Here is a 27,073-nt window from a genome sequence, read left to right on the forward strand (position 1 = left end):
GAATTTTTTACTGTCAGAATCTTCGTTTGTCATTAATCTTTTTAAATATGCTGGGTAATCTGGAAAATGTATATCATTTGGACAGACTTTCCCTTTGCTACAACATCAAGTAAATTTCCCATTGGATGGTTTTTCATCAGAGAAATTTAGTGATAGGCAAAATTCACATCTAACAGTCATTCCACCACAACTATGTTCGAGAATTGCAACCTCATGTACTCCATTTTTGCTGAGAAGGCAGTTCCTACCAGTATTGGTAGTACTTGTTGATGACTGTTCTCTAGACATATTCTGTCATCGCTACCACTTCTTTCAACTTCAAAGGCACATTGGTCTTTAGACATTTTCTGTTGATGACGCTGGTGTTTTTTGGCATCAGAGCGACATGTTTCCAGTAGCTGGTCTTCAGATACATTCTGTCACAGGCACTGCCTTCTTTCAAGATCAGACACACTTTGCTCTTCAGACATTTTCTGTCGATAACACCAGCATCTTTTGGCTGCGGAACTATGTTGTATCAACAGTTGTTCTTTAGACATAGCCCCACCTCTCTACTGTCACTGTCTGAGATGCAGGTGAATGAGAGTCCTTGCTGTCAGGCCGCTGAGAGTTGTCTGACCAATGGCTGATTCTGGCTGATTCTGTAGGGGTGGGACTTCCTCCTCCCTGCTGTTAGTTTCCACAGCTGTGATGAGGAAGCTGGGGTGACAGAGGGAGCCACACCTTCCAAGCCACCCTCTCTCTTGCTCTGCTCTATGTCCAGCAGCCTCCTGCTCTGCCAAGTCCTCCAAACCTCCCGCTCTCCGCCCACTCTCCTGCTCTGCTCTCTGCTGGCGAAGGTCCTGGGAGTCCACAGGAGTGGCTAGGCATGGCTGGCCTCGCCTCCCAGGGCCTGCAAAGGTCCCAGGAGCCAGCAGCCGCCATTGCCTCCTGGGGCACTTGAGACCTGCGCATGCAAATCAACCTGCCAACTTTGTAGGGTTAATTTGCATACTCACTCCTGATTGGCTGGTGAGCATAGTGGAGGGATGGTCAATTTACATGTTTCTCTTTTATTATATAGGATACTCAACCAGAACTCCTAGATTTTTGCTTCCAAGTAAACTAGGCAAATAAGGTTATTTATATTACGCAATCAAGTCATTCAAATTTGCTAAAGGCATGTGTATAGGCTTATAATATCTGCAAAACATTCTAGTTGGCAATTTTCCTGTTTTTTGTTTTTTTAAAGATTTATCTAGGAAGGAAAAAGTTAACTGTGATAACATGAAGCCTGTTAACAATGACCAGTTTCATCCATATCACCTTTTACATTTTCTATCTTTTAATGCTTTATTTCTAATGTCTGTGAAATTATCTTTCCATTTGGTATCACACCTGAAGTTTCTAGCAAAGATCATTTACCGCTAGGTCATTTTTCTAATTCACTGGTTCTTAGCTACATGCAGGGTGATGGAATCATTGACCTCTTTGGGAATCCAACAAAAGTCACATGTGGCCATTCTCCCCTTACAATTACACAGCATACCATTTGGCATAATATTGCAGGACCCATGCTGAAACCCATTCTTGGACCTCTGGTCATGACCCTTTGAACCTCAGTATGAATGGGCTAAAAACATTCTTTATTTCAAAGTAGGCAACCAGATTAAAATATAAGAGAGTTCAGACTCAAAAGTGATTAAAACATCATATCTTTTATGAAACTATCCTATATAATAAAAACTTAGGTGTTGCCACATGCGACGTCATCATAAGATGGCCACCACAAGATGGCCGGCAGGAGAGGGCAGTGTGGGTGATCAGGCCAGCAGGGGAGGGCAGTTGGGGATGACCAGGCCAGCAGTGGAGGGAAGTTGGGGGCAAACAGGCCAGCAGGGGAGGGCAGTTGGGGGTGATTGGGCCAGCAGGGGAAGGCAGTTGGGGGTGATCAGGCCAGCAGGGGAGCAGTTAGGCGTCAATCAAGCCAGCAAGGGAGCAGTTAAGGGGCAATCAGGATGGCAGGCAGAAGCGGTTAGGGGCACTCAGGTAGCCAGGCAGGCAAGTGGTTAGGAGCCAGCAGTCCTGGATTGTGAGAGGGATGTCTGACTGCCAGTTTAGGCCCGATCCCGATTGGGTCTAAACCAGTAGTCAGACATTCCCCAAGGGGTCCCAGATTGGAGAGGGTGCAGGCTGGGCTGAGGGACCCCCCCCCTGCCGTGCACAAATTTCGTGCACTGGGCCTCTAGTGTTGATATAAGAAGAGAGACATTGAGTTCATATTGATGACTTATTACTTTGGGTAAATCATCTGAGAACCAGTTGGTGGGAAAGAGGTTGAAAATTTGAGACAAGAGGGAAAAGAATATGGAGGAATCTTTGTAGGCGTCTGGGAATAGTTAATTATGCGCTCATCTGAGGGCCCAATTGAAGTAAAAGTGAGAGTAAACCTATAGAGAATAAAGTCTCATGACTAAATGACTATCTTATACTGAGAAGCTTGATATGAAGAAAATGGGTAGTTAGGCTGTGTGCTGGAACTAAAGAAAACATTAGAGTTGATTAAATAATTTTTGTATTTATCCTATAAAAACAAAAAACACGGACTCGAAATTATCTTGCTATTAATTTAATGTAATTGATATTAGCAAATCATTTTATTGGTATGTTAAAATATACAGAAAAGGAAGTATTAGTAATGGACATTGGGCTTAATAATAAATGTGTTTTTTATTCTACATGTGGTTTTACTGTTTCATTCATTATTATCTAAAGGATAAAGTAAATGAATGAAGTGGAAAAAAAAGAAAATATTAGAAGTGTAATAGTATAAGTAGGTGAGTGTCTGGAAGGGTATGTTTTAAATGATTGACTATGCAGTCTAGCTTAGGTAGAAAGGTAAGTGAGACAAGTTAGGGCCTGATAAACAAGAACAATTAGAAAGAATCAAGGGGTTATTCTCATTGTAAGAGAAAAGCTATGTTGCCCTGGCCAGTGTGGCTCAGTTGATTGGGCATCATCTCATGCACCCAAAAGCTTGCTGGTCCAATTCCTAGTCATGGCACATGCCCTGGTTGCTGGTTTGATCCCTGGTAGGGGGCATCCAGGAGGCATCCGATTGATGTTTCTCCCTCTCCCTTCCTCTCTCTCTAAAACTCAATAAAAAAAACCTTAAAACAATAAAGCTATGTTAATAAAAGTCAGGGTGCAGGAGAGAAAGATAAAGATGAAGATAAGAGAATACCAAATACATTACTCAAATTTTCAGAGTGGAACAAAAATACAGAAATGATCTCAACTATTATTTCCTGCAGTTTGCACTGAACAGGCAAGAGAATTATTGGAGCTATTCCATATCTTTCATAGCACTACTTGGTCTGGAACTTGGGGCCTGGTAATATTAGTTATAGCAATAGGTTAAGGTAATATTCCCTTCCTCTCTTCCTTTTGTTAACATCTGTGTCAACCTGTTGTTGCTTGGAAAATCAGTCAATTTAAATGATAGTAAGATTTCCCCCAGTGATGGTATAAGATGGGGAAGGGAAGTTTAACCTATTGATAAGTAATTTATATTCCACCAAATGCATAATTCTTGGCATGCTAGTTATTGGCATGTTTTATACAAAGAGAATCCAGAACTTTAAAGCATTGTTATATCTAAATGGCCTAAAATGTTGTGTTTATGCACACATACACATTCACATGTAAACGCCTACACACACTGGACACTTACTTAAAATACAAATATTTTAGTCACATTTCACAGTCATATTTGGGGTAATTTATAAACATGATGTATTTATTTAAAATCTGGTTTATTACTTATGATTATTTTCCAAGTTCATACGTTTTATTATGGGATTGGTTATATTTCCATTTGGAGTCCATGGCTGTAGTGTTGAGCAGATCTCAAAAAATATTACAGGAAAAGAACATTCTCACCAAAACCTACAAAGCTTCACAGAAGTAGAGGCTGATTTTCAAAAGTCAATGTACAATACTCCCCCTCTTAAAATTCTGCATGGAAGTTTTACACATGCAAAAATATACTTATGAAAAAAGGAACTCATCAACCATTTTTCAATGAACAACCAATGCTGAGCAGAATGCAGTGATTTACTGCTTTTGGAAAGAAAAACAGTTACCTATCTGCAGTGAAAAACCTCACAAAAGGTAAAACAAAAACAAAAACAAAACACCCTACCAAAATGGGAAATATGAAGACAGAATCATTTTACACTTACACATTCATGCGCATGGTGTCGCTCTTCACTGAGAACGTTTCCTCTAAGAACGCGCCTCCGCTTCCTCCTCCTGCAGAAAATTTGGCATATAGTGGAAAACCTCTAGCGAATTCTCCCACGATAGAAGGCCGTATAATTGGATCTTGAGAGTCAGTTTGAGGTAAGGTATTCTATATCCTTCAGATATTTCTGAAGCCTTTTGAGTGTACCATGCTGTTTTCCCGGCGAGGAGGCCCAGGAACCCGACGTTTGCTGTTCTCGCTTTTGCTCCTCGCAGCCTGGGAGGCGGGGAGCGGCCAGGTTCACTACTCGGTCCCGGAGGAGGCCAAGCACGGCACCTTCGTGGGCCGCATCGCGCAGGACCTGGGGCTGGAGCTGGCGGAGCTGGTGCCGCGCCTGTTCCGGGTGGCGTCCAAAGGCCGCGGGGACCTCCTGGAGGTAAATCTGCAGAATGGCATTTTGTTTGTGAATTCTCGGATCGACCGCGAGGAGCTGTGCGGGCGGAGCCTGGAGTGCAGCATCCACCTGGAGGTGGTGGTGGAGCGGCCGCTGCAGGTTTTCCATGTGGAGGTGGAGGTGAAGGACATTAACGACAACCCGCCCGTGTTTCCTGAAAATAAGAAAAGAATAATCATTGCAGAATCTAGACCTCCGGAAACTCGGTTTCCACTAGATGGCGCTTCCGATGCAGATGTTGGAGTAAACTCCGCTTTGACCTACCGAATGGATCCCAGCGATTATTTCGCTTTGGACACACAACATAACCGTCAACAAACGTCTTCGTTATCACTTGTGTTGAGGAAATCATTGGACAGAGAGGAAATTCAGGAACATAGGTTATTATTGACAGCCACTGATGGAGGTAAACCCGAGCTGACCGGCACAGTTCAGCTGCTGATCACAGTTCTGGATGTGAATGACAACGCCCCAGAATTTGACAAATTCATTTACAAGGTGAAAGTTTTAGAGAACGCATTTAATGGAACATTAGTGTTCAAGCTAAATGCCACAGATCCTGATGATGGGATAAATGGAGATATAATCTACTCATTTAGAAGCCCTGTGTCGCCTGCAGTATTGAATGCATTTATCATAAATCCCAACAGTGGAGAAATTAGGACCAAAGGTAAACTGGATTTTGAAGAAGAGAAATTTTATGAAATATCCGTTGAGGCAGTTGACCAGGGGAATATTCCCATGGCGGGTCATTGTACCATTTTGGTGGAAATACTAGACATAAATGATAACGCTCCAGAAGTTGCTATCACTTCTCTGTCACTCCCGGTGCCAGAGGATGCTCAGGTGGGCACCGTCATTGCCTTGGTCAGCGTGTCCGACCGTGACTCTGGCACTAACGGACAGGTGACCTGCTTATTAACACCGCATGTCCCCTTTAAGCTGGTGTCCACATTCAAGAATTACTATTCACTGGTTCTGGACAGCGCCCTGGACCGGGAGAGCGTGTCGGACTACGCTGTAGTAGTGACCGCGCGGGACGGGGGCTCGCCTTCTCTGTCGTCCACAGCCAGCGTGTCCGTGGAGGTGGCCGACGTGAACGACAACGCGCCGCTGTTCGCGCAGCCCGAGCACACGGTGTTCGTGAAGGAGAACAACCCGCCCGGCCGCCACATCTTCACGGTGTCGGCGCGGGACGCGGACGCGCAGGAGAACGCGCTGGTGTCCTACTCGCTGGTGGAGCGGCGGGTGGGCGAGCGCGCGCTGTCGAGCTACGTGTCGGTGCACGCGGAGAGCGGCCGGGTGTCCGCGCTGCAGCCTCTGGACCACGAGGAGCTGGAGCTGCTGCAGTTCCAGGTGAGCGCGCGCGACGCGGGCGAGCCTCCTCTGGGCAGCACCGTGACGCTGCGGGTGTTCGTGCTGGACGAGAACGACAACGCGCCCGCGCTGCTGCCGCCGGCTCCAGGCGGCCCGGGCGGTGCTGTGAGCGAGCTGGTGTCGCGGTCGGTGGGCGCGGGCCAGGTGGTGGCGAAGGTGCGCGCGGTGGACGCGGACTCGGGCTACAACGCGTGGCTGTCGTATGAGCTGCTGCCGGCGGCGGGTGGTGCGCGCAGCCCGTTCCGCGTGGGGCTGTACACGGGCGAGGTCAGCACGACGCGCGCCCTGGACGAGGCGGACTCTCCGCGGCAGCGCCTGCTGGTGCTGGTGAAGGACCATGGCGAGCCGGCGCTGGCGGTCACGGCCACTGTGCTGCTGTCGCTGGTGGACAGCGCCCAGGCGCCTAAAGCTTCGTCGGGAATGTTGGCGGGGGTCACGGGCCCAGAGGTGGCGCTGGTGGACGTGAACGTGTACCTGATCATCGCCATCTGCGCGGTGTCCAGCCTGCTGGTGCTCACGCTGATTCTGTACCTGGCTCTGCGGTGCTCGACGCCGCCCAATGAGGGCGCATGTGGCCCGGGGAAGCCCGTGCTGGTGTGCTCCAGCGCGGTGGGCAGCTGGTCGTACTCACAGCAGAGGCGGCAGAGGGTGTGCTCTGGGGAGGGGCCGCCCAAGACGGACCTCATGGCCTTCAGTCCCAGCCTACCTCCTTGTCTGATTTCTTCAGAGGGAACAGCTGAAAAAGAAGCAGATTTAGAACAATTGAAAGAGGTGAGTTCATATGTAAAGTTGTCTTTCTATTTCCCTCTTCCTCACAATTTTTGCTTTAAGGTTAATCTTTAAATTTTCTGGTCGTCGTTATGGTATTTAATGAGTGTTGTTGACATATGAGTTTATTCTTTAGTCAGAAATCCTAAGTCAAAAACAGTTTTTGTTGTATTCTTAATAGTTGGTAAATATTGAGTGTGTGAGCATTTGTAAGAAACAACATATTGTGAATACTTAAGCATTTAGAAAACATTTAAATGAAGCTAACCACAATTTTAAAAATTTAAATCTATTTAAAACATTTACAATATACCCACATACATGCTTTATTTTAAAGAGTATAAAAACTTTATATAAACGTCTTTTTAAGAGGTGCATTAAAAAACAGAAAGCCTTGCCCTAGCTGGGTTGGCTCAGTGGATAGAGCATCAGCCTGCGGACTGAAAGGTCCAGGCTTTGATTCCAGTCAAGGGCACATGCCCGCGTTTGGGGCTTGATCTCCAGTAGGGGGCCTGCGGGAGGCCCCTGATCAATGATTCTTTCTCATCATTGATGTTTCCATCACTCTCTCTTCCTCTCCCTTCCTTTCTGAAATCAATAAAAATATATTAAAAAACCAAAACCATAAACCCAAAAAGCCTTGTGTTGGTCCCTCTGCGTTTTCCTCTAGGCACATCTGCATTTCCCTGTCAGGTTTTCATATCTGATGTGATTTTCCTTTCGCATTTCATTGGCACATGTATAAGCATGTCACCACCATAAAATTTTATTATTATTACTAGAGGCTCAGCACGAGAAATTGTGTAAGACCCCTCAATGCACCTAATGAGAGCGCTCATTTGGTCGTTCCCTCCTTCCGGCCACTGGCTTTTTATAGATTGGATAAATAATACAAGTCACGAACAATTATGTACTTTTTAAAAAACCTGGATAATGCATTTGCCAACTTCCCAACCCATATGCTGCTATTGTCACTTATTTTAATTCTACATGTATTTTACATCTTTAAAAATATCTTTATTGTTGAAAGTATTGAATATACCCCTTCTTTCACACCCCCCCCCCCCACCATTGACCTCTTCTAGCCGGTCCCGAACCCCTACCCCAGGTCTTAACCACCCTATTATCTGTGTCCATATGTTATTCACATATGTATACAAGTTCTTTGGTTGATCTCTTTCCACTTACTCACCCTCCCCGCCTTCCCTCTGAGATTCCACAGTCTAGTCCATGTTTCTATGTCTTTGGATCTATTTTGTTCAACAGTTTATTTTGTTCATTGGATTCCACATATGAGCGAGGTCATGATATTCTCAAGATCCATCCATGTTGTTGTAAATGTCTTTTCTGATGACTGGGTAGTATTTCTTTATATATATGTACCATAAGACTTTTGTTTGTTGGGAGTTTTTTTTAAGTACAGCTTCGATTTTGTTAGTTGTAATTGGTCTGTTTAGATTTTCTGTTTACTCTGGATTCAGTTTTGGAAAATTGTATGTTTCTAGGAGTTTATCCATTTCTTCCCTATTGTCCAATTTGTTGGCATATAGTTATTTGTAATATTTTCTTATAATCCTTTGTATTTATGTGGTGTTCGTTTTACTTCTTCTCTTTCATAAATCATTTTATTTATTTGGGACCTCTCTTTTTTTCTTCTTGACGAGTCTGGTTAAATGTTTATCAATCTAGTTTATCTTTTCAAAGAACCAGCTCTTGTTTTCATTGCTCTTTTGTAATTTTTTAAGATTCTATTTAATTTATTTCCATTCTTATCTTTACTATTTTCTTATATTTCCTTTGGGCTTTGTTTATCGTTCTTTCTAGTTCTTTTAGGTGTAAAGTTATATCATTCCCTTAGGTGTAAATTTTCTTATTTCTTGAGGTTGGCCTGTCATGCTATGAATTTCCCTCGTAGGACTGCTGTTGCTGGGGTTCACAGATTTTGGGTTGTTGCTTTTTCATTTCTATTTGCCTCAGGTATCTTTTTATTTCTTTTAAAAAAGAAATGAATGTTAACCCATTTATTGTTTAGTAACATGTTATTTAGCCTCTGTGTGTTTGTGTGTTTTTCAGGTTTTTTTTCTTGTAATTGACTTCTAGTTCTATATCATTGTGGTAGGAGAAAATGCTTTACATGATTTTAATCTTCTTAAATTTATTGAGACTTGTTTTGTGTCCTAACATGAGGTCTATTCTAGAAAATGTTCTAGGTGCACCTGGAAATAATGTATATTCTGTAGTTTTGGGGTGAAATACTCTGAAAAGATCAATTGAATTTATATGGTCTAGTGTGTCCTTTAAGACTGCTTTTTTCTTGTTGATTTTCTGCCTGAAAGATTTATTCATTGATGTCAGTGGGGTGTTACAATATACTTCTATGACTGTATTACTGTTACTCTCTCTTTTATGTCCAAGATATGCCTTATATATTTAGGTGCTTCTATGTTGGGTACATAAATATTTACAAGGGTTATTTATCCTCTTGTTGGATTGGTCCTTTTATTATGTAATGTCATTCTTTCTCTCTTGTAGTCTTTGTTTTAAAGTCTATTTTCTCTGATATAGGTATTGCTACCCCAGCTTTTTTTTCCATTTCCGTTTGCATGAAATATCTTTTTCTACCCACTTACTTTCAGTCTTTCATTCTGAGATAGGTCTCCTATAGACAGCATATATATAGGTCTTCTTTTCTTATTCATTCAGCCTATCCATGCCATTTGATTGGAGAATATAACCCATTTACATTTGAGTAATTATTGATAGGTATGTATTTATTACCACTTTATTCTTTTATTATTCTTATTCTTATTCTTTATTGATTAAGGTATTACATATGTGTCCTTATCCTCCCATTGCCCCCACCCCCCCACACTCATGCCCTCACTCCCCTGGTGTCTGTGTCCATTGGTTAGGCATATATACATGCATATAAGTCCTTTGGTTGATCTCTCCCCCTTACCCCCACCCTCCCCTACCTCCCCTCTGAGGTTTGAGCATCTGAAAAATGCTTCTATGCCTCTAGATCTGTTTTTGTTCATTGGTTTATATTGTTCATTATAGTCCACAAATGAGTGAGATCATGTGATATTTATCTTTGTCTGACTGACTTATTTCACTTAGCATAATGCTCTCCAGCTCCATCCATGCTGTTTCGAATGGTAGGAGTTCCTTCCTTTTTATTACAGCATAGTATTCCATTGCATAGATGTGCCAAAGTTTTTTAATATACTCATCTGCTGATGGGCACTAAGGCTGATTCCAAATCTTAGGTATTGTAAATTGTGCTGCTATGAACATAGGGGTGCATATATCCTTTCTGATTGGTGTTTCTGGTTTCTTGGGATATATTCCTAGAAGTGGGATCACTGGGTCAAATGGAAGTTCCATTTTTAGTTTTTTGAGGAAACTGCATACTGTTCTCCACAGTCTGCATTCCCACCAGCAGTGAAGGAGGGTTCCTTTTTCTCCAAATCCTCTCCAGCACTTGTCATCTGCTGACTCATTGATGATAGCCATTCTGACCGGTGTGAGATGGTACCTCCTTGTCATTTTGATTTGCATCTCTCAGATGATTAGTGACTTTGAGCATGTTTTCATATGTCTCTTGGCCTTCCTTATGTCCCATAAAAAACATTTTTAAAAGAGAGCAAGTTGTACAACTTTGTAACTTTGAAATTCAGTAAGTCAGTTTCCTCATCCTTAAGTGGATATATGCCTACTTCACATGGCTGCTGTGAGAATCAGATGAAATAATTATGGGGAATTGTTTTGTAAACTACAAAATGCTATATAAATATTTAAAATCATTACAGAGTCTGTAATTTTACAATCTAGGCAAGATCAACTTAATTCTTCTTTCAGTCTCTCTTCATAATAGAACTCAATATGTTAATTCTGATAACTGTGTAACAATTCTATATTTTCAAACCTAAGTTGTTCTTACCCTAGTATATACATTTCCTTTAACTCTTAACAGAAATGAAGAACAGTTGATGAATAGTATCTATCCTTTCATCTTCTTTAAGTCTTTTAAAGTTTGCCAATCTCCTCACCCACACCAATAAGCTGATTCAGTGTCAAAGTTGAACAAGCACAATTTCTATAACCTTTACTCATAAATCCTCATAAATTAAAATATGATTACCCCTTGTCTGAATCCTTTATATGTGTGATATAAACAAGAGATTGAGGCTTAAAAGTAAATCTGCCTTGAGGTATATCTAAAACAAACAATATTTAAAGCAAAGTTCAAGGAAAGGATGAGAAAAGGAGGTGTGGAAGAGACATTGTACTTGATTGAAACTAAGAAAAATCCACAGAGATTACAATTCTCTAAGGTTTGAAGTAGCAGATGAAATCACAAAGGAAAAGATTGACAGGCATGTCAATGACATTAAAATTCTTGTAATATAATACTCAAAGGAAAGGCTAAATTAAATAATTGTAGATACAGTGTATTTGTACCACTTCATTCTTTTTTTTTCATTATTAGTTAAGGTATTACAAATGTGTCCTCATCCCCCCCATTAGTCCCCAACCTCCCCCCCACACACACACTCATGCTCCCATCCCCTTGTTGTCCATGTCACTTTATTCTTTATAACTATGTTCCTCTCTTTTCTTTCTTTCTTTTTCATAAGAAAGACCCTTTAACATTTTTTGTAATGCTGGGCTGGTGGTAATGAACTCTGTTAGCGTTTTCTTGTCTGGGAAGAGCTTTATTTCACATTCAATTTTTAAATAATAAGTAATAGTCTTGCTGGGTAGAGTAGTGTTGATTGTAGGTTTTTGCTTTTTATCACTTTGAATATTTCTTCTGACTTGAAATGTTTCTGTTAAGAAATCAGCTGACAATCTTATAGGAGCTCCCTTGTAATTAACTGTCTTTTTCATGATGCTTTTAAGATTCTATCTTTGTCATTAACAGTTGCCATTTTAATTATGATGTGTCTTGGTGTGGGCCTTTTTGGGTTCATCTTGTTTAGGACTCTGTGCTTCCTGGACTTGTGTGTCTTTTTTCTTCACCAGGTTAGGAAAGTTTTCAGTCATTATTTCTTCAAACAGGTTCTCAATCCCTTGGTGTCTCTCTTCTCCTTCAGGATGTGGATGTTTTTATGCTTGACAATATCCCAGAGGTCCCTTAAGCTATCCTCATTTTTAAAAATTCTTTTTTCTTTTTGCTGTTCTGATTGGGTGTTTTTTGCTACACTGTCTTCCAAATTGCTGACTTGATCCTCTGCTTTATCTAACCTGCTATTGATTCCTTCTAAAGTATTCTTTTTTAAAAAGCAAGATTAGAGTACATCTGCAAAGTTTTATTTAATTAATTTATTTTTTTACTGTTTTTAATTAAAATTTTTTAATTGTTTTATTGCTTAAAGTATTACAAAGGGTATTACATATGTGTCCTTTTTCCCCCCCGCCCTTGACAATCCCCTGGCCACCCCTATCCCCCAGTGTCTTATGTCCATTGGTTATGCTTATATGCATGCATACAAGTCCTTCGGTTGATCTCTTACCCCCTCCCTCCTGCCCCGCAACCCTCCCTGGCCTTCCCGCTGCAGTTTGACAATCAGGTTGAGGCAGCTCTGCCTCTGTATCTATTATTGTTCATAAGTTTATAATGGCCTTTATTATCCATGAATGAGTGAGATCATGTGGTATTTTTCCTTCATTGACTGGCTTATTTCACTTAGCATAATGCTCTCCAGTTCCATCCATGCTGTTGCAAATGGTAAGAGTTCCTTCCTTTTTAGAGCAGCATAGTATTCTATCGTGTAGATATACCACAGTTTTCTAATCCATTCATCTACTGATGGGCACTTAGGCTGTAATTTTTTAAGAATACATATTTTTCATTGAATTCAGAGAGGAAGGGAGAGGGAGAAAGAGATAGGAACATCAATGATGAGAGAGAATCATTAATCAGCTGCCTTCTGCATGCCCCACCATGGGGACTGAGTCCACAACCCAGGCATGTGCCCTTGACTGGACTCAAACATGGGATCCTTCAATCCACAGGCTGATGCTCTATGCACTGAGCCAAACTGGCTAGGGCACAGCTGCAAAGTTTAAAAAATATGTTTTTATTGATTTCAGAGAGGAAGGGAGAGGGAGAGAGAAATAGAAACATCAATGATGAGAGAGAATAATTGATTGGCCTCCTGCACACCCCCTACTGGGGATTGAGCCCACAACCCAGGCATGTGCCCTAGACCAGAATTGAACACAGGACCCTTCAGTCCAAAGGCTGACACTCTATCCACTGAGCCAAACCAGTTAGGGCTTGGCTGTACTTTTTATTATTTTTGGTTGGTTTCATGGAGAAGGAGAGACATTAAAATCTCCATTTTCATTTATCCATGATTGGTAGAAATCCCACTTTTTGTCTAGTTATTGCAGGTATGTATGAAAGCTAGGTTTTTTATTTTTAAGGTAACCATCTCATTGAACTCTTTTTAATTTTAATTATTTTTTGTAATTCTCTGTGATTTTATGAGTAGGAAATTATATTACCTATAAATTTATCATCTAACAATATATTTTATTCTCTTTTCTAAAATACACACACATTTCCTTATCTTGTTTTGACTAGGGTATCCAAGTCAGTATTGAATAATAAGTGTGACCTGAAGTGTCCTGCATTATGTTCATGACTTTTGATGGGAATAATTCTGGTGTTTTACTGCTTAAAATGAAGATGACCATTGTTTTGTGATGTTTGCTAAATTCTTATCAAATTTCTTTTTTAAAAAATTTCCTTTATAGATTAAGGTATTACATATGTGTCCTTATCTCCCCATTGCCCTCTCCCCACTCATGCCCTCACCCCCTGGTGTCTGTGTATGTGTCCATTGGTTAGGCTTATATGCATGCATACAAGTCCTTTGGTTGATCTCTCCCCCTTGACCCCACCCTCCCCTTCCCTCTGAGGTTTGACGGTCTGATTGATGCTTCTCTGTCTCTGGATCTGTTTTTGTTCATCAGTTTATGTTGTTCATTTATCAAATTTCTTTTAAGCATCTATCATAATTGTGACCTGGCAATACTTTGTTTAGCATTTTTGGAAACTATTATATGAGATTTGCATAGATTCATTTTTGAAGACTGTTAGTATCTTTGTCAAATTTTTATTTCAGGTTAGACACCATCTAATAAACTGATGTCAGGTAGGTTGGTTGGTGGTAATTGCAGGCCTTTCTTTTCAGCCACACTTGATGAAAAATTTCATCTGTAGCTCAGAAGAACATCTAGTGTGACTGCTTACCAAATATGTAGGAATATGAAATTTGGATGTAGGTAAAATATATTATGTGATTAGACCAGGCATTAAACAAATTTAAGTAAAAAAAATCTACACTAATAAAAGAGAAAAATGGTAATTGGCGTACGTGATACCTTTTTCATTGGCTAATCAGGGCTATATGCAAATTAACTGCCAACTAAGATGGCGGCTAATTTGCATATGTAGGCACAATGCAGGGAGGTGAAAGGGAAAGCAGGAAGAAGCCCCCTGCCACTGACAGTGATCTGAAACCCAGGGGGGAGCCTGGGGCCGCCTTTGCCCTCCCCCCCAGGCATGATCGGAGAATCAGGCGCCTTTGCCGCCCTGGCCAGTGATAGCAGGAAGTAGGGGTGGAGCCAGTGATGGGAGCTGGGCACGGTCGAAGCTGGCAGTCCCAGGAGCTAGGGGTCCCTTGCCTGGGCCTAAAGCGAAGCCCACAATCGTGGCGCCCCCTCGCTGCCACTGCAGGTCCCCGCTGCCTGGGCCTGGCGCCTAGGCCAGAGGTGTCAGGCCTGGGCAGGGGCGGAGCCTGCAACCGCGGGGAGCTGGGGGTCCCCTGCCCAGGCCTGACACCTCTGCTGGAGGCCTCAGGCCTGGTCAAGGGGCAGATCCGGTGATTGGTGATCGGAGGGTGATGAGGGTCAAGTCCTCTGGCTGAGGCATCAGGCCTGGGTGGGGGGCGGAGCCGGGGATTGGGGGGATATGATGGTCCCCTTGCCCAGGCCTGAAGCCTGGGTCAGAGGCGTCAGGCTTTGGCGGGGGGTGGAGCAAGCGATCAGAGGGAGATGGGGGTCCCCTGCCCAGGCATGATTCCTGGGCCAGAGGCCTCAGGCCTGGGCGGGGGCCAAAGCCAGTGATGGGGGGGAGATGGGGGTCCCCTGTCCAAGCCTGACACCTCTGGCGGAGGCGTCAGGCCTGGGCAAGGGGCCGATCAGGCGATCGGAGGGTGATGGGGGTCAACGCCTGAGGGCTCCCAGTATGTGAGAGGGGGCAGGCTGGGCTGAGGGACACTCCCCCCGCCCCCACACCCAGTGCACGAATTTCGTGCACTGGGCCCCTAGTGTAAGTATAAAAGTCTAGGACTTTTCGATGTGTGGTTTAGTAGTATCTAGAAAAAAATGGGTGTTTATTTTAGTTTTCAATCCATCACAAAAAAGTATGTGGCCGAGGCCGGTTTGGCTCAGTGGATAGAGCGTCGGCCTGTGGACTGAGAGGTCCCAGGTTTGATTCCGGTCAGGGGCATGTACCAGGGTTGCGGGCATATCCCCAGTGGGAGATGTGCAGGAGGCAGCTGATCAATGTTTCTCTCTCATCGATGTTTCTGGCTCTCTATCTCTCTCCCTTCCTCTCTGTAAAAAATCAATAAAATATATTTAAAAAAAAAGTATGTGATGTAACTGTTTAAGAACCAGATGCAGCCCTGGCTGGCTCAGTTGGTGAGAGCATCTTCCCATCCACCAAAAGGTGGCAGATTCCATTCCAGGTCAGGGCACATGCCCAGGTTTCAGGTTTGACCCCCAGTCAGAGTGCCTGCAAGAGGCAATCGACAATGTTTCTCTTGCACATAGATGTCTTTCTCTCACTCTTCCATTCTCTCTCTAAAAATCAATAAAATTTTAAAAATGATTGACTTTTTTTTAAAATATATTTTATTGATTTTTTACAGAGAGGAAGGGAGAGGGATAGAGAGTTAGAAACATCGATGAGAGAGAAACATCGATCAGCTGCCTCCTGCACATCTCCCACTGGGGATGTGCCTGCAACCCAGGTACATGCCCTTGACCGGAATCGAACCTGGGACCCTTCAGTCCGCAGGCCAACGCTCTATCCACTGAGCCAAACCGGTTTCAGCAAATGATTGACTTTTTAATTGATTTTTAGAGAGAGTGGAGGGAGAGGGAGAGAAACATTGATTAGCTGCCCCCCTCTACACCCCTTACCACAATCAAGCTTGAAACCCTGGGCATGTGCCCTAATTGGGAATAGAATCATCAACCTTTTGATGCACAGGACAATGCCCAACCAACTGAGCCACACTGGCCAGGGCCCAGGTGCAACTTTAGACTCCATTACTTGATATGTGCTATTTAAAATCAATGAACCAGATCGCCTTTTCTTGGATCTGATTTGACCAACCTGGAGTATGACTTTAAGTTCTGAGGGTTACACTTTAAAGATGAAATGGAAAAATATTTTTAGAAAAAGGTAATTTAAAAAAATTGGCACATGATTATAGAAAGGAATATGAAATTTGGATGTAGGTAAAATATATTATGTGATTAGACCAAATAAATACAGCATAGAATTAATTAGAGTGAAGATTCATGAAGAAAGATCCAAGACTTTTTACTAGTATATGGGGCTCTGTCATGGAGAGAAACTAGTTCCTTAGCACTAGAAATCTGAGAAAGAAATTATGTAGTACTGTGTCATTGGTAAAGGGTTCAAGTAAAAAAAAGAATGACACAGTGATACAAAGAATTCCCACTCTGTTGGATTTGTTTTGGAAACTTCATTAAGCTATTTTATTAGATTAAAATTTGTGATGTCGTATCCTTTAGTTTTCATAAGTACACAATATACTCCCAGGGAGTCATCTTAAGCACTAAGAAATTTTACTTAAAGTATAATATTCTTTTGCTGACAAACTCTTCAGTGAGTATAGATTTACTGTTTTTGTTTGTTTGACCTCAAGATGTCTAACAGGAGTTTATGCATATGCCTAGAAATCTTTTGAACTTACAGTTTAAGGCCAAGTTTGGTGGGAGAGCTTTATTATAATAATCTTGGCAATAGAGCCCAAGCAGAAATCAGGACTGTGTTTTTGCATCAAGTCCACTTAAAGTTGTACTTGTACCTAATTAAAAAATTAAAAATGCCTCAATTATGAGAAACTATGGATAATGTCATAAAATGGGAAAATGATATGTCAGAAAGGAAAGGTTCTGCTAAAGAAATATTTTGTTAATTCATGATTTTAGTGTTTACCTAGTCATCTTATACAAAAGGAAAAATTTTTGAGACTTTCTCATCTATGGGATTTCCAAATATCTCCTAAATATTTCTTTCCCACAAATTCCATTGTATTTGAGTAAATATTGCTTTCCCACAAATCACAGTTATGCCTAAACATATGGAGGCAGATGGTGGAACAAATTCCACTAGGTGAGTGCTATCCTCTTATTTTTGGCACAAATTAAATCTTTGAAATTAGACACCAGTGCCAGTTTAGAGAAGTGAGAAAAAGGGAAGCCCAAAGTCTGAGAAGTGTGTGAAGGGGGAAGAGTATTTGTCAAGATGAGTTTTTCCTTCTCCCCTCTTCCTAATCCCCCCCGCCCCCCCCCATAATACTACCCTAGATACAGCTCAGAGTCCCTAAACCCAGTATAACTGGGAGCTTAAATGCTAAAAGTTGGGGCCTTCCAGAAGTTGAGTACATCTTCTCCAGGTGTATTTCACCTAATGCTAAGGGAAAAGTGAAAATTATAACCATTCACCCCAAAACAGGTTAGCTTGGTTAGCAACATTAAGTTAAAATAAGGTAATGCAAATCATAACCTCTGGCACTAATTGTCTACAAATTGAAGCAGGCAATTAGTTTTGGTCCTGAGATTTAGTGAAGAATAAATTTAATTTGTATCAGTTATTTTGCATCCTAATGAAGATCCCTAAAGATGGCTATACCTATGACTCTACCTAACCCTTCAACGGGCTCACATGCTTCCTGCTTTAATTTTATCCAAGACTTGATGAGTTTTTGGTTCCTTAATTTAGAAAGAAAAATTAGACAGGGGCATTTACTGCTTATATTACCTGGTATTGCAGCCTGCTCTTCTTCCTTGGAAGTGATAAGAGATGAGTTTGTGATGTTCCAGGGAGGTGATTGGTCTCCCCCACCCCCGCCATTTTAATCATCAATTAAAAAGTTATTTTAGAAATATTCAAACATACACTAGAGTGGAGAGAATGATGCAACTAACCCCCATGTATCCTGCATTCAGTTTCAATAATTAACAATATTCAGGCAGTTTTCTGATCAGAAAATAGAATGCCCTGAAAGCTTCAATTCTTGACTTGTAGTCAGCTTTTGTCTTTCAAATTTTGGTTCTTAGGACTTTGAATACTGCAGTTGTATTAAAAGAAGGATTTAATTGAGGAATTTAGTGTTTAATAGTAACTTAAGTCAGTCTCTTTTTTCATCTCGCCTCCATCTCAGGGAAAGCCACTGGTCGTAGGGAGCTAGGCAGAATTTGGAGTTATTACTTGTAGCTCACAGTCGTTTTTAATAGAACGGAACACTAGGATTTCTGTGCAGAAGACTGGCTTAAAAACAAAGATGAAGGCCCTTGCTGGGTAGCTCAGCTGGTTTGGAGTGGCTTCCTGATAAGCCAAGGTTGCGGGTTTGATCCTAGAATCAACCAATGAATGCATGAATAAGTGGAACAACAAATCAATGTTTCTTTCCCTCTTCCTTCCTCTTTCCCTCTCTCTCTAAAATAAAAAAATAAATGAAAAGAAAAAAAAGAAGATGGAGAAAGTATAGGTATCTAGCCTGTTCTTACCCTGCCTCATTGCTGTTTTCAAAATATTCATGGAGTACTTTCCTGGTCACACTCTGGGTAGTATCTCAGTACTTCCTCTCCCCACTCACTTCTCATGTCCTGTTTGGGAATGAGTTGTGCATCTTTCTGAATTTCTGATGCTGGATATTGACTGGTTCCTGACCTCCTCTCCCCCCCGGGCGCTAGCAAACACTCCCAGTAGGGTCTCCTGGGGAAAGAGAAACTGCTGACCCGCAAAAAAGCTGAACGTAGAAACCGTAAGCGTGAACTCTCCCACTTGGGTGCATCACAAAGCGCGAGTCTGGAGGAAGCTTTAGGGAGGTCACTGTTCCCCTGGCTGGATGCCTCTCTTTAAATCTTGGGGGCTCCTGGGATTATGCGGAGGTGCCGGAGAGACTAACCCGCAGCGGAGAGGCTGGGAATCCAGCACGATTGCACCACAGCACTAGGATCGGGGCTGCTGTTTCCGTAAGTCTCGAAGGGGTGTTCGTTCGCGGTCAAGGTTCCGCCTCTCACCATCTCCGCGGGGAAGTTCCTCTCGGAGTTCCTCGCTCATGCGCGCATTAGGGGGTCCGCGGTTCCCCGACTGAACGCTCCGCTCTCTGACAGTCGGCGAGGGAAGCCCAGCCGAGCTCAGTCCTAGCTACAAGCTGTCTTCGGGCGGAGTTTGTGGAGGCGAAGGCCGGGGCGGCCTCGGGGCTGTGTCCCAGGAAACACCGATGAAGCGATGCTGTGTTAGGTTCTCAGAGCGTCTTCCTTGCCTGCCCGGCGCCCGCTGCCTGGTTCCGGGCGCGATCCCAGCGGGCAGGTTACTGGGACGGCGCTTCCCCACCTCCGCCGGTTACCTCGTCTCTGCGCCCCTAGGCGGCGCTGCGCTCCTCCGCACACGGCCCGCTGCGCTTCCCCAGACGGCTGCCAAGCCTCGGCTCTAGCCAGGCTTGCTCCCCGCCGGCCAGTCCCGGGCAACCCCGGCATCCAGAAGGCGGAACGTCGGCGGTCTCTGCACCTCCAAGCCGCGCGGCGGCCGGCGGCCCTTGCTCTTTCCCACGGCCCGTGCTCTCCGGGAGTGCGGAGCATGGTCCCGGGCCATCGCCGGTGGAGCGAGGATGCCGACAGGGAGGGTGGTGGGCTGGAGGGTGGCGGCTCTGTGTGTGTGGGTCTCCTGTGGCGCTGCCGCGGGACAACTCGAATACTCAGTGCTGGAGGAGACTCCGCGGGGCGTGGCCGTAGGCAATGTCACCGCGGACCTGAGGCTGTCAGCGGCGGTTCTGTCCTGGCGGAACTTTCGCTTCCTTTCCAGCCACGACGGGCCCTACTTCGGGGTGGATCTGGCCAGCGGTAGCTTGCTGGTCCGAGAGCCGGCGGACCGCGAACGGCTTTGCGGGGCCAAAGCTCCCTGCGTCTTGACCTATGAGCTGGTGCTGGAGGACCCGCTGGAGCTGCACAACATGCGCATCCACGTCCTGGACATCAACGACAACTCGCCTCTCTTCCCCGCCCACGACGTGCAGCTGCACATCCCCGAGTTCCTGGCGCCGGGGGCCCGTTTTACCCTCCCCAGCGCCCAAGATGCCGATGAGGGAAGCAACGCGGTGCTCAGCTACAGCCTGAGCCCCAGCCAGCACTTCCGCCTGGACATGGGGTCGCGGGCCGACGGCAGCGAATTCCCAGAGTTGGTTCTGGAGAAAGCTCTGGATCGCGAGGAACGCGCCACCCACAGGCTGGTGCTCACCGCTCGCGACCACGGGCGGCCCGCACGCTCCGGGGACGCGCAGGTCACTATCATTGTGGTGGACACGAACGACAATGCACCTGTATTTGAGCGCACGGTATATCGCACCAAGGTGCCAGAGACCGTACCCAACGGTACCGTGTTAGTCCGAGTTCAGGCCTCGGACCCGGACGAAGGCTCCAATGGGGAAGTCCGGTACTCCTTAAGCAGCAGCACGCAGGCAAAGCTGCGACATCACTTTCACGTTCACCCTAGAAATGGGGAGGTGCGGGTAGCAGCTTCGCTAGGTCCTCCTGAAACGCTGCTGGAGGCATACATCGAGGCGAGGGATGAGGGCGCCTTCGGTCTAGCCAGCACCGCCAAACTGCTGGTGGAAGTGACTGACGTGAACGACCACGCCCCGGAGGTGAACCTGCTGACTCTCTCCAGCCCCGTTTCCGAGGGCACCGCCCCCGGCACGGTGATTGCTCTCCTCAGTGTAAGGGATGAGGAGCTTGGTGCCAATGGTAAGGTCATTTGTAGCATATCCGATGGAGGCCCTTTTAAGCTGAAGGCTTCTTTTGACAATTACTACAGTTTGCTCACCGATGGGCCCCTGGACCGGGAGCAGGTCAGCGAATACCAGGTCCTGATCACCGCCTCAGACGGCGGCTCGCCACCACTTAGCAGCCGCAGGACACTGACTGTGTCAGTTGCTGATGTGAATGACAATGCACCAAGCTTTTCTCAACCCCAACAGGAACTTTTTGTGGCTGAAAACAATGGCCCGGGAGCCTCTCTAGGCCGCGTGTTTGCCCAGGACCCAGACTTAGGGAGCAACGGCCTTGTCTTCTATGAGCTGTTGGGTATTAGCGCTGAAGGGCAGGCAGCCGCTGGCTGGGTGGCAGTAGAATCATCCAGCGGGGCGATCACTGCCAAAACGTCCTTTGACTTTGAGCAACTCAAGGAGGTTCACTTTCAAGTGGGAGCCCGGGATGGGGGCATTCCTCCCCGAAGTGCAACCGTGGCTGTGAACTTGTTTGTGGTAGATAGGAACGACAATGCTCCCGTCATCTTGTTTCCTGTGACCAGAAATGGCACCGTCCCAGTGGAAATCGTGCCCCGCTCTGCCAGAACTGGGCACTTGGTCACAAAAGTAGTCGCAGAGGATGCAGACAGTGGCTCCAATGCCTGGCTTTCCTACCACATCTCCCAGGCTTCTGACTCCAGCCTTTTCAGAATTTCAGCCAACATGGGAGAGCTCCGTACTGCCCGCTTACTTCTTCCCACTGATGCACTGAGACAGAGGGTGGTAGTAGTGGTTCGGGACCACGGAGACCCACCACTCTCCTCCTCTGTCACGCTGGGTGTGCTGTTGAGCAACTCTGTTCCTCAGGTCCTTCCAGACTTTGAAGATGCCTGGGAAACAGGAGGGCACCTTTCTGCCCGGAACCTATATTTAGTAATTGCTCTGGCCTGTGTTTCCTTTTTATTTCTGGGGTGCTTACTTTTCTTTGTGTGTATCAAATTGAGCCAGAGCCCAGGTTATTGCTCTCAGAGCTGCTGTTGCTCTCCAGAGGAGCTGAGGAATGGAAGGGCGGTGAGTTCGAATCCTTGCATGGCATCAGCCACAATAGATGTCACTACAGTCGAGAGACTTTCTCAGACCTATCTCTATTGGGCCTCCCTGGGACTTGGTTCTGATAATAACAGTTTGCTGTGGCGTGGGGAGTACAGTGCTGCTGACCTGAGAAATCTGGCCACCGGGGTAGGACTGAATTTGCCAATAGCCTGTATTCAGATTCGGAATAGGAAAGAGCACGTAAATGTCAATGCCATGGTAAGTAAATTTTGTGGGACTTGATTTTCTTAGCCAGGAGATGACTGGCAGATGTTTTTAAATGTTTATTAGATGATCCTTTGGCAACATTTAATGCATTGAGTTGAACACTCCTGCTTAGTACTCCTTGTGCTAAGAATTCTGGGAGCATAAAAGTATTAAAAGACTGTTCTTGACCTCAAGGAGATTATAGTTTATTTTTGAGAAACAAGGGTAAGAAATTAAACCCACTGAAGAACAATAAAAGTAATATAGCATGAAGATATAAAATTAAAAATAAAAAGCACCAAAATGCCTAGTATAGGTAATAAATGACCTGACATGTTTTTAAATCATTCCTTTTAGGAATTTCTTCAAGAAATTACTTAAAGCAAATATCCCTTCATTCAAAAATTACTCTGAGTAAAAGATGTGTAAGACCTAAAGTGGGAATGAAAAGTATGTGAGTTTTTGCATAGTACAAGCTTAATATCATGGAAGATGAGACATTTACTTAAACTTTACAATAGATGAGTAAAAATGATGATAACCTAAAAAAGGTGTAAAAATAATTGCAATGGATGTTCAAAGAAGGGAGAGAGAGAACACGAGAGAACATGTGGGCATGGAGGAGGGAATCAGAGAAGGCTTTGTGATAGAGATGGCATTTGAATTGATTCTTAAATGAGATACCATCTAGTAAAACGCAGCATAGGCCATCCTTTACATGAGTGCCTTTTTGGCAAAGCAGTCTTTTTTTGAGAACAATACTCCACAACATAGCTAATAGCTCCACACAATTATAAGAATGTCTCAGAACAGCTATTTGTATTGATAGAAAGGTGATGGCATTGTGCATAGGACTTGACAACTTTTTTGTGTGTTTTATTGATATGCTAGAGGCCTGGTGCACAAATTCGTGTACGGGTGGGGTCCGACCAGGCTGGCCAGGGGGAGGGGCTGTGGGCAGTTGATGGGCAGCCCTGCCCCCTGGTCAAACTCCTGGGACAATTTGCATATTAGCCTTTTATTATACAGGATTTCACAAGAAAGATGAGTAATTGTTATGTCAAAAACCGGTGTTTTCAAAGGTGCACTTACCATTCAAAGTCCATTCAACTTGGATTTACTATTCTTATTATTTTATAAGCCAATATACTTAGAAATAAATAAACACCATATTTGAATGTTAAATTATTTAAATACTTCCATTTATCCTTAGTGCCTCTTGGCATTACAAAACTTTTTGAATGGAATGGTAGCAATTGGGCTAGCAGTTTTACAATATTCTTTCTAACTTCTCACAGAAATCATGAATAGAAGGGAAGGAGGTGTGCAGAAATTAGGGAGAATGGAAGATCCTTGTTTTACTATTCTAGGTAATAAGGGGAAAAGTGGGTTATGTTATTTTACTTCAAATAATGATGTTAACTGCAAAAATAGATTTATACCATTATAATTTTGCATATTTAATATTCTCACAAGATATAATAAAATCCAGCACATATTATATGATTAGTAAGTACTTGCTGAATGAATAAAAAATTTGTGCATGTATGAATTGGATGTTAACACTGTTCAGCATAGAGGGAAAAACTTTAACTTACTTTACCTGTGTATATATACCTAACTGTTTAAAGATCATTTTTATATAATAATGAAACAACATAAAGGCATTTTATGATCCTAAAGATAACATGAAAAACCTCAATGCTGTATTCTGTGGATAACAAAGTGATTAGTAAGAATGCACATCATTACATGTGAAATTTGCAGTGAATTTAAATTAAATGCAATTAACTTAAAGGGAAAAATTGATGCATAAAATGTTAATATTTCAAGTATTAAAGCACTTAGTGCATAAGCTCTCATCATTTATTTCTTTTATTTCATTGCTTCTGTAACAAATAGGGATTTGGATACACGTAATGTCTATGAAGTTTGGGGGTCAGGAATGGTTTGAGAAACACATTTTAACTAGATTCGAAAGGTAATATAAGTGATAAGAAAACCAATGGATCTGGAAGTTAGAAGGAAAAACAGCTAGTCAGAATGAAAAATATAGCTGTCCCCAAGACCAAATTTTTACTAACATGAGTGCTAAGGTAACAGAAATGTACTGTTCATGCATGCGGGAATATTGTGTCACCCCATTCATCCAGATGAACAGTCTTTTACATCATTGTTGATATTGCACTTATTAAGCAGTTCATTGTCTGCCAATACTTTTGTGGGTTGGATATTTCCTGATATATAAAGAAAGTGTGATGCAATAAAACATGGGTAAAGTAACTTTTATAAAGCTGGAGTAATAATTTTAATGTGTGCCTGAGTCATACAGAATCATATTGATTCATGTGTTTATAGTCTGTTCAAATTCTAAGCTTTTCTATCTTATTTTTTTTATTTTTAATTTTTTAAAAGATATATTTTATTGATTTTTTTACAGAAAGGAAGGGAGAGGGATAGAGAGTTAGAACCATTGATCAGCTGCCTCCTGCACACCCCCTACTGGGGATGTGCCCACAACCAAGGTACATGCCCTTGTCTGGAATCAAACCTGGGACCCTTCAGTTCACAGGCTGATGCTCTTTCAACTGAGCCAAACTGGTTAGGGCTCTATCTTATTTTAGTTTAAAATACTTAAATCTATCAGTTTAAGAAACTTGGGTTTGGTTCAGTGGATAGAGCATCAGCCTGCAGACTCAAGAGTCCCAGGTTTGATTCTGGTCAAGGGCATGTACCTTGGTTGTGGGCACATCCCCAGAAGGGAGTGTGCAGGAGGCAGCTGATCAATACTTCTCTCTCATCGATGTTTCTGGATCTCTAGCCCTCTCCCTTCCTCTCTGTAAAAAATCAATAAAATATATTTTAAAAAAATGAATTCTGGCCTGCCCTAAAAAAAAAAAAGAAATTTATGAAAACATTTATATTTATGTCTTTTCTATTGATAATATTTGACAACTATAAAGAAAATTGGCCCACTGTGCAACAAGCAGACAACATGTGTCTCATGTCAATTTTTTCTGTTAAGATTCTTGATGGGCAATTTAATTTTTTTAGATTGTTCTCTAAGATGGTGCCTCTGAGATAGAAATTTCTACTTAGAATTTAAAATTAATGGCATTGGAAAATTTTTAGATAATATTTTGTAACAAAACACACAGTGGTGTACAAACTGAGTTTATTAAATATTCCACATTAAAATGATAACCTTTTTTTAGTATATTTTTAAAGATTTCAGAGAGGAAGGGAGAGGAAGAGAGAGATAGAAACATCAATGATGAGAGGGAATAATTGATTGGCTGCCTCCTGCACATTGGACCGAGCCCACAACCCAGGCATGTGCCCTTGACCGGAATCAAACCTGGGACCCTTCGGTCCGCAGGCTGACGCTCTATCTACTGAGCCAAACTGGCTAGGGTGAAAATGATATCTTGAACATACCAGTGTTATGTTAGTGTATTGTTCTTCTAGAATTATAGTGTTTCTTTTGCAGGATATATAGCATATAAGATATTTCCTCTTTGCAGTGTCATTTATTAACAGAGTGGTAGAATGTTTTTGGTATTGTAGGTGTTTTTATTTGTTAACAATATTCCATAAGTAGACTTTTCCATAGGCTAATTAGATGTTTCCTTATATTTATTTTAACTCTGAAGCTGATAACCACACTTTGAAAAACTTTAATGTCCTGTAAGTAAGGAAGCTTGCATGGCATATGAAATATATTCAGATTTTTAAAAATACCATGTAGACAGTATAATAGTATTTTTTGTATAATTGAGAAACCTCAAATTATTAAAAAGGAAGGAAAAGAGCATTATATAACTGAGTGGACAGAAGGAAAAAGTAATGCCTGGGAAAAGTGTGAGTGAGAAAGTTTTAATAATATGTCTGATAATATTAATGACCTATTGATTTTTGTTGTCTTCAGTATTTGCAGTAGTGGGAAACAGTAATATTTCAAAGACTAAAAACACTTAGTTGTGTTGGGATAAAGGTGGACTAAATTGCTAAAAGGCTTTTACGTTGCTCAATTGCATATGACGTGAATATCAGAAATAACATTTGGCAGAACGTCAAGTGAATATGGATACAGTCTAGGATTTCAACTAAAGTATTATGGGAAGTAAGACTTGTGGGTAAGGATTATTCTAAAAAACCTAAAGTAAATGATACATTTTGTTCCTAATTTTAATTTATGAGATGAGAATGGTTCGGGGTATTAATAAATTACATGTCTCTTTTATACTGCATTTATGAAAAAGAATTAGGATAATAATTTCCTCCTCAAGCATTATAAACACAGAAGGTCATTATACATTCATCTGGAACTTGCCTTGGAATCTAGGAATGAACATGTAGTCACAAAGCCTTCTGAGCTGCAGAGAAAGAGAAACACCTTTGTATCTCGCCTCAAATTCTTGCCTATTCCCAGACCCACCTACATTTATACTATTTTCATAGCATAGCTCTAATGATGTACCCTCAAAAATGCACTCTGCATTCAGGTGCATTATGCTTATTCATTAGTATCTTTGAGCAAAGATTACAGCTGTTTTATTTAAACCAAAACAATGTGCATACAAAATAAAACCAACCAATTAAGATATGTTGTTAGTGGGCTTTTGCATCTATATTATCACTTGAGATTGGCTGGTCATTTTCCTTTTCTATGAGCGTTTGGTATCAGGGTTATGCTGGCCCTATTAAACAAGTCAGAAGTTTTTCTCTCTTTTTTCTCTTCTCCAGAGGACCTATTTGCTCAGATTGGTGAGGTTTCTTTCTTCAGTATTTAGTCGTATTCACCAGTGATGCTCTGTGTTCGTTTAAGTTTTCTTTTTGGGAAAGTTTTTTTTTTTTTATTAA

General features: G+C 42.7%; 2 protein-coding genes across 5 annotated transcripts in view; both read left to right on the plus strand.

Moving 5' to 3' along the window:
- LOC308518975 (protocadherin alpha-C2) overlaps positions 1 to 27,073 on the plus strand; it is a gene marked incomplete at its 5' end in the record, with an annotated part of 138,374 nt that overhangs the window by 49,077 nt on the left and 62,224 nt on the right. Inside the window, one exon of one of the 4 annotated variants that reach the window (XM_081090822.1) lies at positions 1,897 to 6,827. The exons of 1 other annotated variant lie outside the window; for it this stretch is intronic. In XM_081090822.1, coding sequence (XP_080946948.1) covers positions 4,434 to 6,827 — 2,394 coding nt within the window. Of the gene's footprint in view, positions 1 to 1,896; positions 6,828 to 27,073 lie in introns of those variants that run through there. 2 more of the 4 variants (XM_081090823.1, XM_081090825.1) reach the window with 2 other exon arrangements.
- PCDHAC1 (protocadherin alpha subfamily C, 1) lies at positions 19,778 to 22,246 on the plus strand (the record flags this gene model as incomplete). The annotated part of the gene is made up of 1 exon (XM_081090851.1): positions 19,778 to 22,246. One exon carries the CDS (start codon positions 19,778 to 19,780, stop codon positions 22,244 to 22,246), a length of 2,469 nt encoding a protein of 822 aa, XP_080946977.1.

Source organism: Myotis nattereri (assembly GCF_964212035.1).
Source record: "Myotis nattereri genome assembly, chromosome: 5".
Taxonomy (NCBI): domain Eukaryota; kingdom Metazoa; phylum Chordata; class Mammalia; order Chiroptera; family Vespertilionidae; genus Myotis; species Myotis nattereri.